Below are 11,537 nucleotides of genomic sequence, written 5' to 3' on the forward strand. Positions count from 1 at the left end.
AAAACTGAAATTCCAGGAGACTTTGCTGCTCCAACATCCAGGAGCCTGCCGTGCTGCACTGAGAGAGGTGATTGATCTCCACCTTTTGAGGTTTGATTCTTTTCTTCATCTCTTCTCCAGAGAGAGAGAGGTTTGCCTTATTCTACTGGGTTTGTTTTGGCAGTGGAGGTGTTTTTTGGCCCTTTTTTTTGTTTGTTTTTAATGTTTTATTCTTGCTGTTGCTAATTGGCCTCCCGATCCAAACTTAAAATGCCAAAGGTGGTATTTTCTGTAGCTTCAAGTCCTGAAAACCTCAGCTAGAAATTGAAGTCTCCAGCCCTTTGTTTCATCATGGGTGATAAATTTTCCCATCAAAAGCTTCACAGCTTATTTGCCTGTGATATGTGAAGCCAAAGGAAACAGAACTTGTTCTTCCACAGTTATAGGGCTATAAAGGCATAATAAAAATAAATGTGGTAACAGTAGACACAACACCTCTGAATATGAGCCCTCAGAGTCAGCAGTTCTGTTGGATAGGAAGGTATTTTTATCAGCAGAGTATGTTACAGAAACTCAACACCCCACACCCAAAAGTGTCCATCTCTTGTGAGTACAGAAGGCCCAAACACATCACTGCAAAACATTATCTGTGCAATTAAATTAGACCTTTAGAAAGAGTAGATCCAGAGGCTTCCTTTGAAATTCCTTTATAAAAACAGTGAGCATATTATTTAATACTCATGCCACCATTCCACAGCACAGCTCCTGAAGGCTGCTCACAGCTCATGGACACACAGAAATAATGATGGGAAACTCTGCTCTGGCTCTTGTTTGCCATTGCAGAGGGATTTTCTTCTGCCAGGAGTCACTCTGGGTTGTACAAAAATACCATTGTTCCCCACATGAAGGGATCTGCCCACCAAGGTCTCATGGGCTAATTAATCTCTTTTTCCCTGTTTCCAGATTTTGCAGAGTTTGTTTTCCTGGGGCTGTTCCTTACTGAGATGTCTTTGAAGATGTATGGACTGGGGCCAAGGAACTACTTCCACTCTTCATTCAACTGCTTTGACTTTGGGGTGAGTAAGATGAATCACAGAAGACTTTGGGTTGGAAGGGAACTTAAAATCATCCCTTCCACAGGCAGGGACACCTTCCACTAGCCCAGGTTGCTCCAAGCCCCGTCCAGCCTGGCCTTGGACACTTCCAGGGATGGGGCAGCCCCAGCTTCTCTGGGCAACCTGTGCCAGGGCCTCCCCACCCTGACAGGGAAGAATTCCTTCCCTATATCAAATCTAAGCATGAAACCATTCCCTCTTGTCCTGGCACTCCATGTCCTTGAAAAAAGTCCCTGTGTGGCTCTGCTGTCATCCAGCAGGATGGGCATTCCAGGGTGGCTGTGGCAATCCATGGGAAATGGTGCTGGGAGTGTTTCTTCTGCAGGGAGCAGTGGTTGCATAAATTAACTGCAGTTAAACACGTTAAGCTTCCCCTCGTTATCATCCTTTTTGGAGGCAAAGTGACAGCCGGGGGTTTCATTTCCTCAGAAACTCTGGGGTGTTCCAACGCTCTGATTGCCCGGGGAGATTCTCCCTCCCATTTCAATGAGGTGATTGAAAGACAAAAACTGGACAAAAACCCCACACATCTTCCTGCTCATCTCCTCTGTCATCCCTTGAACGGCCTTTCCCTCCAGATGCACAGGCAGCTCTTTGCAGTGCCCAGAAGGAGAAGAGTAAACCCATGATTTGTGACGGGAAGGCAATAACCCACATCCAGAGTCAGAGATTCATGGAATCAGCTGGGCTGGAAGGGACATCAGAGATCATCCAGTCCAACCCTTGATCCAACCCCACCGTGGTTCCCAGCCCATGGCACTGATGCCACATCCAGTCTTGTCTTAAAAACCTCCAGGGATGGAGAATCTACCCCTTCCCTGGGCAGCCCATTCCAATGGCTGATCACCCTCTCTGCAAAGAAATTCTTCCTAATATCCAACCTAACCCTCCCCTGGCACAGCTGAAGACCGAGCCCTCTTGTCTTGCTGATGGTTGCCTGGGAAAAGAGACCAACCCCCCCCTGGCTCCCCCCTCCTGTCAGGGAGCTGTAGAGAGTGAGGAGGTCTCCCCTGAGCCTCCTCTTCTCCAGGCTGAACAGCCCCAGCTCCCTCAGCCTCTCCTCACAGCACTTGTGCTCCAGTCCCTTCACCAGCCTTGTTGCTCTTCCCTGGACCTGCTCCAGGACCTCAATGTCCTTCCTGAACTGAGGGGCCCAGAACTGGACACAGTTCCAGGCTCAAACTACAGCTCTGAAGTGTGAATAGTGGGGCTGCTTTTGGCTCCATCTAACAAAGGACATGGTGTGTGGATGGTAATTTATTCATTAAAAGCTATTAGGCTGTAATCTGTCCTCACAGAGGATAACTTGTCTCTTATCTTCAGCGTGGGCAGAGCAGGATTGGGGCTGGGAGGTTTCTGTACCAAAGCAGATATGAAGCTCTCAATCCAGCCAGGGGCAAGGGGAGAACAGTTCAGGTCACTGTGCACGTCATCCAGCCCTGCTCTCTAAGATTCAGTCTGCTGGTTCTACTGTTTGTCTGTCAGAATGCTGGGAGTGACTCTCCTCCCCCACGGAGCAAAATTCCCTCGAGGGAGGAGGAATTCTCACCTTCAGGAAGTGACCTCTCCTCAATCCAAGGCTAGGAGTAGAAACAACTCACTCTCTTCTTGGCTGGAAAGCTCAGAGTGAACTGACTTTGAGATGAAAGCCCCCAGCTCAGGGATCACCTGTGTGGGAAAAATCCCTCTTTTAAATTTAGGAAGAAGACCTAAACTCAGGGAACAAAGAAACAAGGAAGAATTTATTCAGCATGCTGGGTCTTTCTCTCACTGAATTTCCAGGGAAAAAGACCATTTGGATTTAAATTCCACACATTTTATAGTTTCACAAAATCCCACCCTTTTTCAGATAAGTTTAATATATTCACTTTTACCTAAAAAGGTTTCTTTTCTCTGAAAAGGGGCTTTCCCTTTATTCCAATTGGCTGTGAGCCATCCCCTGTCAAAGATGATGGATCTTCCTTTGTTCTTAGCCCAAAGAGAAAAGGAACCTCGTGTGCAACATGGCCCCAAAAGATTTTAATTTTTAAGAACTTTTGGATGGCCCTTATCTGGCTGAAAATGACCCTGATACCCAAGTTCAGTCTGTGGAACTTGGATATCTTACAACTTCACATTATGCCTATATATATATATATATATGAACCGTATTTTTATTTCTCATAATATAAACACCTTATTTTTATTTCTCATATCACTGCCTTGTTTAAATTCCCTGGTAACAGGCTGATGTCTCTCACCAATGGATTAGGTGAGCTCCAAGCCGGCTGTGAGTTTCCTTGGATCCCTGTGTCCGGGATGCTCCTCCCACAACCAGCCCTTGCACCTGCCAGTCAGGGACAGGTGATTTAGGAGCTTGCACTCGGCCAAAGACAAACCCCCCAGTGTCTCTCTGTGTTTGTGCAGCGCTGGCAACGAGCTCTGAGAGTGTTTCCCAGGAGGTTCAAGCTGTTGATCTGTTTTTAATTCTTCCTCCTTCGGAGAATCCGCAGGGATCCTACTTCTGGTTATATTTCTTCCTCCTCACCCACCTTCCAGCCCCCAGAACATCACATAGATCTGTAGCCAGTTTAGTCTGACAAACCGTCAAGACGAAACCATTCAAATGCAAAACGCGAAACAACAAATCAGAGCAACATCAGCCTTGGGAGTCCCAGTCCAGAGGGGTCTCCTGTGAAACGGGCTCCCAGGAGGCCCTGCTGGGATGCCGAGATAATTAATTATCAGTGTAACATGTGGAAGGTCCAAGGGAAGGGTTTTGCTGATTCACGAGGGATTCCCAAGAGTGAGAAACTGCGGGAGAGAAGTTTTAGCTCCTTCTTTTTCGGATGGGACAAAAGGGATGAGCAACTGCCGTGTACCTGATTTTTTTTTTGTTTTTTTGAAGCTCGGGGCACAGCGTTTCTTGCAGGTATCAGACCCAGCCCTGGCTCCCTGTTAACATTCCCTCCCCCAGCACAAACCAGCTGCTTGCTGGGTTCTGCTGAGAGGGTTTATGGTGTGTTTTGCCCACCCGGGGACCAGGGGCAGTGGGAGCTCTGAGATGCCGGGTTAATGTGAGCAATAACAGCAATTGGCAGCGAAATGCCTGTTTTATCTTATTAACTGTGCAGCAACCTGCGCGGAGATAATTGCCCTTTCCGGCTGTGCTTAACCCATTGCTGCTTTGTCCTTTTGGTAATGAAGGATTTCTCAGAAGGTTTTTTTTCCCGTTGCTCCGGGTTAATTCCCTGCCGTCCTTAAACCCCCCAGCCGAAACAAAACAGGACTTAAAAAAATCCACCTCGATTTGGGACGACTTTGTCAATCCCCCGAGGCAGCTGGTTGGATGTGTGTGCTGGAGGCTTTGCGGGGTCTCACAACAGCAATTGCTTTAATTGCCCTCCTAAACACTCTCAGTTGCCAGAAGTTTCTGGTGGATCTCACCCGGAGCTTCGCTGTTCTGCTGCAGGTGAAGATTTTTGGTCCTTCTGATGGGCAGGGAAGGACGGGGCAGTGCCCCCCTGGATCTCTGCACAGACCCACTCTGTGGGGTGGGAAAACGAAGTGTTGGCATTTGCAGTTGAGCCAGTGTTAAAAAAAATACAATAATAAAGCACAGTGTCATTCCAAAAAGGTTATTTTAAGGTAGTTTGATTGCTGGAGAAAAAGGAATAAGTTCCTGACTGTGTATGGGAGATCCCAATGTGTTCTGCTGCTGGGTATTGCCCTTTTTCAGTCTGGGCTGCAGAAAGTTGGGATAAGGATTTCCAGTGGTAAAATTAGGGATTTCCAGTGTTCTTGGTTAAATTAGGGATTTCCAGTGCTCTTGGCCAATTTATGATTTTCCTGAAGTTTTCCTAAGAAAACCATCACAGCCTGAGCTCTGATTCCTGGGCTTTCCTCGGCCTCACAACAGAGAAATGAGAAGTTTTGCCTTATGGATATTAAAAAAAACAACCTTTTTCTTGCAGGTCATCGTGGGAAGTATATTTGAAGTCATTTGGGCTGCAGTGAAACCAGGAACCTCATTTGGCATCAGTGTATTGAGGGCACTTCGACTGCTGAGGATTTTCAAAGTAACAAAGTAAGTCCAGCTCCCTTTTCACTTTCACAGTAGCCTTCTAGCACCACATGAAATCTGGATTACCAACCCCACTGCAAGGAGGAGTGGTTTTGTTGATATTTTTATTTATCTATATTTTTATTAATTATTTATATTTATAAACAATAAATAAATAAGTAAATAAATAACCAGAAGCTGGAGGGGAAAAAAACCCCCAAAACTATGCCCCAAACCCCTGGTTTTGCTGGTACAAAAGCCTGTCCTGACATGTCATTAGGATGGTCCTGATGGGAGCAGGAGCAGAAGGGAACTGCAGATGCAGAATTGCCCTTTTCCTCGGCTGGGCAATGGAGGTTTCTGGCAGCTGGAAATTTTGGGAGTTCCTGAGCCTGTATTTGCATCCACAAAGATTTTTAACAGCCCTTTTTTCCCCCCAGCCTCCTGTACAGGCTTTTCTGCCCTTGGGCAGAGGGTTCCACAGTGTAATGATGGGCTGCAGGAAAATATCCTTTTTTTGCTTTGTTTCTGGGCTTGTTTAAAACAAAAACCTCATTATGTTCCCCCTTAACTCTTGTGGTAAAAGAAACAAATTCCTTATTGACTTTCTAAGTCCCATCAGCTGCTCGCTGTCCTCATCTGCTGCTCCTGAAGGATTTGGGAACTGGAAAACCAAATACCCTGGGTATTGCTGGCTGCTAAATCCTGCTGCCTGAGCCCCTGTGTTGACACAAATAGGCAGAGTTTTGCTGCTGCCTGTGCTGTGTCTGCTCAGGGCACGTCTGGGAGGTTGAATTTTCACTGGAGTTGTGTTGCCACAGCTTTTCCCTTGTTTTTGTGCTCCTGCCTCACGTTAATGTGCTCTGGCATCAGCAAACAGCTCCTGTGCCATTTAGAAACCCATCTAGAGCCATTTCTGCAGGCTTTCCAAGCCCTGGTGTGCAAATTGATGACATATTTAGGTGCCCCTGCTGTTGTTTTCCACCTTATTTTTTTTCCACCGTTTCCTCCTCGGCTCTCCCTTCTTTCCATCACTCCCTTAACGCTCCTTGGCTTGAAGGAACAGGAGGAGGAATAAGAACTCCTGCCAAAAACACCCCTCGTGCACAACTGCCTGAAATAAATAAGGCCCAGGTGATGGCACTGGAACAAACCAATCATTGGAAGTCACCAGGAGCTTTGGCAGCTGTTTGAAGGCCCAGGTTTTGTTGGCTCTGGGGGGTTTGCTGGTTTGTATCTGTTCAGGATTGTGCAGATCCCAGATTTGTGTGTGATGCAGTGTCAGCTGTTGTACTCCAGGAAAAAGGGGATGGAAACATTAAGTTTCTGTGATTGTCTGGTAAAATAGGTGGGTACCTGCACCAAAAAATGTCACTGTAGTTTACCTTTGCACTAATCTTATGTATGGGAAGCTCCTGGTTTTGTAGGAAATTCAGAGCAATGAATCATCAGCAGATAATTTTATCCCCAGCTACTGAGATTTGTTGTGTCTGATTGTGTGTTGTGCTTTTTCAAAATTCTGGCCATTTTTGGAAGGTAAAATCTTATTTTTTTTGTGAGTTTTGACTATTCCTTTTAGCCAGTAGGATCGAGGGATGAATCACAAGAACTGTTTAGTTTGAAAAAGATCTTTAAGACCTTCAAGAGCATCGAATTCAACTGTTCCCCCAGCACTGCCAAGGCCACCACTAACCCCTGTCCCCAAGGGCCACATCCACACAGCTTTTAAGTCCCTGCAGGGATGGTGACTCCCCCACTGCCTTGGGCAGCTGTGCCAGGCCTGGACAAGCCTTTCAGTGAAGAACTTTTCCCTGATATCCACCCTAACCCTCCCCTGGCACAGTTTGAGGCTGTTCCCTCTTGTCCTATTGCTCGTTTCTCAGGAGAAGAGATTTAACTCAACAAACCGAGCCCAGGGCTCCCCCTTTCTCAGGACATCAGTGACTTTGTCACCCCCTTGATCCTGATGTTCCCTTGACCTGATTGTGTGGAATTTTCACCTGACACGACAGGAATGTGCTCGGTTGCGTGACCAGCAGCCACGTCCTTGCAGCTCCCACGGGATGATCCCACATTATCCCGAGGTTTGAGCTGCACAGCTCAGTCCTCTCATGACTCATGAGAGCCACCAAAGTGCTGCCACCAGGCACAGATTCTGCCCACACTCTCTCATTGCAGCCTTTGCTGTGAGAACACCCTGACCCTCAGTAGTTTCCTGTCTCCTTTTTCAATCTCTTCCGTAGGAATTTCTCTCTGCAACTCCCTGCTCTGGTTTATTTTCCCTCCACGTTCAGCAGAAGCCAATTGCAGTCCCAGAATCCCAGAATGTTCTCATTTGGAAGGGACCCCCAAGGATCATCAAGTCTAACTCTCGAGTGAATGGCCCAAACAGGGGATTGAACCTGACCTTGGTGTTCTTGGAACCAAGTTTGAACCAACTGAGTTAAACTCAGTCCTCCTGCTTTGGATAATCAGTGGGATTATCCAATTATTATTTTGATTCCTGCATCCCAAATCAGTGTGACCATGGACAGAAAATCGTGCTTTGAATAATCAGTGGGATGAGACCTTTTCAATCCCAGTCTTAAATCAGAGTGACCATGGACAGCAAGAGTTAAAAAGTGAAATTCCAGCCGGCCTGAAAGGTGCCAGCAGGATCCACCAGGAGGGGATACAGACTGAGAGGGGCTAAAATTCAGCAGGGAGGACAAGGGCAAACCAGCTTCATGTGCTTGTCTTTGCCATGGCAGAACTGAACAGGGACTGACGTTGCAGAAATGCAGCTCCTCAGAATATCCTGGTGCTCTGGGTCAGGGTTTGGTGTTGAGCTATTCCAGGACAAGGTAGAGCCTCCAGCTCCCATGGATTTTGGGTCCAGTTGTGTTCCCTGTGAGGTGTGAAGCCCTTGGATGAGGCAGGTTTGGTCTGAAGCTGCTGTGTCCAGCAGGGTAGAGCTGTGGGAGCAGCAAATCCTCCCTCTCCAAGGAAAGCAGCTCAGCCCCTTTTGCTTTGGGACTGACCCTGAGCAGGTTTGGTCGCAACATTTCCACTGGAGATATTCTCCTGAGAGACCAAAGTTTATCCTGAAACCTCTGTCACTGTATTATGGAAGTCAATTTTCTTGGAATGGGAGTGTAACATCCTACTTCTCCTGGGATGGATGTGGTTGCATCACCCCCAGCACAGAGGAACATGGGGTGGTTCAGTCCTCCCAGCTACACCTGGGGGAAGGAAGAGGGGGAAAACACACAAAGGAAAGGGGATGGTGACTCCAGCTCTTAGCTTCTCTCCCCATCAGCAGATCTGACAAATCCATGGGCTTCCTTCTGCTGGGGACCCACAGCCACACTGCAGGAATGGGCTCAGGGTGTGGATCCAACCCCAAACTGCAGCAGGAGGACACTCAGGGCAGGCATTCAGCTCTGCAGGGCAGCTCCCAGTGCCAGGCAGTGGAAATGAGAGAGGCCACTGGAGAAAAAGAGGGAAAAATTCCTCCCCCATGGCCTCAGACTCCCAACTTTGAGCAGAGGACACGTGAAATGGCTCCAAATCCCTCCTTTCCCACTGCCTGTTCCGACCCCGTTGTTCCACAAGAATCTGGGCCCAAAAGGAGCTCGTCAAAGAGCTGCACAGCTCTTTCTGCATTTCCTGACTCATTAGTTTTCCTAATATAAACCTCCCTGCCTGTTCTCAGCAGGGCAATAAAGGCAGGAAAGAGCTGTTTCCGAGACCCTTCCCAGCACTGCCATCACTCCACGTTCCTGCCTGTGGGTGTGCCAGGAGCTGCCTCCGGGCACAGGGGAGGCAAAACCAAACCATCTTCTCTATCTGGCCAGATGTGACTTGGATGTGTCAGTCAAGATTCAGGCTGAGCCTGAATTCCCTCTTGCCACGTTGGAATTATCATCCTGGATTTGTTCTCCCCCCTCCAAGGCTCTGTCCTGAACACCTGAATTTCCCCCCACCAAAGGCATGGCTGGGCACTGATGTGGGTGTGAAACTCCTACAGGAGTGTCTAAATATGTGGGAATTTAAATCCACTGGTTGATACTGGCTTTGGATGGGTTGGAAGGACACACCACAGAGATGTCCTGGTGGGAATGAGGTGTTTTTTCCTGATTTGTGTGTTATGGAGAGCTGGATTCACTGTTCCCACCTTCAGTGTCACCTTCATGATGTTGATAGATTTTTGATACCCGTGATGATTCGGGGCATTTTAGTTCTCATCTGGCTGCTGTGCTGGATGAGAAGATGCCAGAAGGTCAAAATCTATCCCAGGAAAGGGGATAGAGGAGGAACTAACCCAAACATTCACTGCACACAACTCAGTGTGGGTGCACACACACCAAGTGACCACCTCTGCCCTCAGGATTCTCCAAGAGATTTTCCACTCCATGAGCTGTGTTTTCCAACAGCAGAAGGGAGCTTAAAGAGGCTGATATTCCTTGTCATTCTTCTCCTGTTTTATAGTAAGAAAATCACAGAGTCAGGTTGGAAAAGACCTTCAAGATCATCAAGCCCAGCTGTTGGCCAGCACTGCCAAGGCCACCACTGGCCCACCTCCCCAAGTGCCACATCCACAGGGCTTTTAAATCCCTGCAGGGATGGGCACTCCACCACTGCCCTGGGCAGCTGTGCCAATGCCTGACCACCCTTTCCAGGAAGGAATGCTGCCTTAATATCCAACCTAAACCTCCCCTGGGCCACCTGAGGCCATTTCCTCTCGTCCTATCGCTCGGGAGATAATTCGTATTTGTTTCTCACCAAAGGCTCTTCCCCCACTCACGTTCTCTCTTGGCTGCTCTGATCTCCAACACAGGTACTGGAATTCCCTGAGGAATCTGGTGGTCTCCTTGCTGAACTCCATGAAGTCCATCATCAGTTTGCTTTTCCTGCTGTTCCTGTTCATCGTGGTGTTTGCTCTACTGGGGATGCAGCTCTTTGGAGGACAGTAAGTCTAATTATTCATCCTGGGGCTGCAGGGCTGGAAGGGTCACATCCTGCTGCACTCTCAGTCTTCCTGGGCTGCTGAGAAGTTCATAGGAAAATAGTTCCTGTTCCAGTGGTTTTACCTGGAGCCGAACTCTTCCCTAAGAAAGAACAACCCTAATTCAAAGCCCCTTTTGTCATCCCACAGTCCCCACATACCCCCATAAAGAAACAGGCCTGGCGAAGGCATCACTTTTTATTGAGGGAAAGGCAAATTCTTTCCCTGATATCCAGGGTGACAATGTATTCATTCACTTGGAATATTTTTCTGCTGGAAAACATGGTGCTGTTGAATCTGATTATTCTCATTAGAAATGCCACTTGTGGTGAATTTTCCAGCACGAAATATCACAGCATTATCATTTAAACCCCAGCATTGACTCTGAAATGAAATAACACGGGTTTATTTGGTCTTTTTTTTTTTTTTTTCCCCTCAGTCAATTGCTATTATATCTTTAAAATATTAAAAAGAAATTATCTACTAAGAGGGTAATTTCAATTTGGGCTTTCGCACCGGAGGACGAAAACTTCTTGGAATGGGTTGTTTGGCAAAAATCATTTGAGATTTGGATTGTTCATTTTAATTGTGGCTGCAAACGAATTTCGAAGCATCTGAATTTTCTCTGGGAATGAGATTGAGTTCCTGCTAATGGTCCTGTTGAGCACCTTCTGAGAGACACCGTGTTCCCTGCTGTGCTTGCCTGGGCTGTTACTGCCAGGTGGAACAAATGCTGCTCCCTGACTGGGTTTCTGGGACGTTCCAGGGGATTAGGAGATGCCTGGGAGCTGCCTGGCCCTCACTGCTCCGCTTTTGGTTTCTCCCTTCTCTCCAGGTTCAATTTCCAAGACGAAACTCCGACCACGAATTTCGACACCTTCCCCGCCGCCATCCTCACCGTGTTCCAGGTAAAGCCACACCTTGGCCTGGGGCAGGGTTAGAAGAGGAATTCCTGGGCATCTCCTCTTGCTTGTGGAAGGCAAAAGAGGTCCTCAAAAATCTGTGGGATTTAGGAAAGAAATCCTTCCTTTTCACGTGTTTTGCTTCGCTGCTCGATCAACACATCATTAAAAAAAATCAAATTAAAAATCAATGCTGTGGAATTAAAGAAAAGTAGAACAAAAGATTTTTTGCTAGGAGGAAAAAATATTGATAAAATAGATATTTCTGTGCTATTCTTAAAGTCTGTGTGTGCCCAGGCTGTTGTCTCCCAGCCCTGGGATGGCAGCTCTGGCTTGTGGATCCTGGAATGAGCCAGTGCTTGACCTGCTGCACTTTTGCCATAATTTAATGAGCAGAGAGGCCTGAGGGAGCTGCAGGCAGCAGGGAAATAATGCAGGATTTGGCCCAGTAATAAGTCCAGAGAAGTTAATGCTGGGTGAGAATTGCCTTCCACGAGAGAGGCACCGGCCTC

General features: G+C 47.4%; 1 protein-coding gene across 1 annotated transcript; it reads left to right on the top strand.

Moving 5' to 3' along the window:
• Positions 1-942: 942 nt before the first annotated feature.
• On the top strand, positions 943-11,031 carry LOC113940592 (voltage-dependent N-type calcium channel subunit alpha-1B-like; the record flags this gene model as incomplete). Its single annotated transcript, XM_027631750.1, has 4 exons — positions 943-1,055; positions 5,048-5,160; positions 9,956-10,087; positions 10,959-11,031. Coding segments are annotated over 4 exons (431 nt in total), but the record flags the coding sequence as incomplete, so codon positions are not given.
• Positions 11,032-11,537: the final 506 nt, after the last annotated feature.

Source organism: Corapipo altera, unplaced genomic scaffold (assembly GCF_003945725.1).
Source record: "Corapipo altera isolate COAL_440 unplaced genomic scaffold, ASM394572v1 127008, whole genome shotgun sequence".
Taxonomy (NCBI): Eukaryota; Metazoa; Chordata; class Aves; order Passeriformes; family Pipridae; genus Corapipo; species Corapipo altera.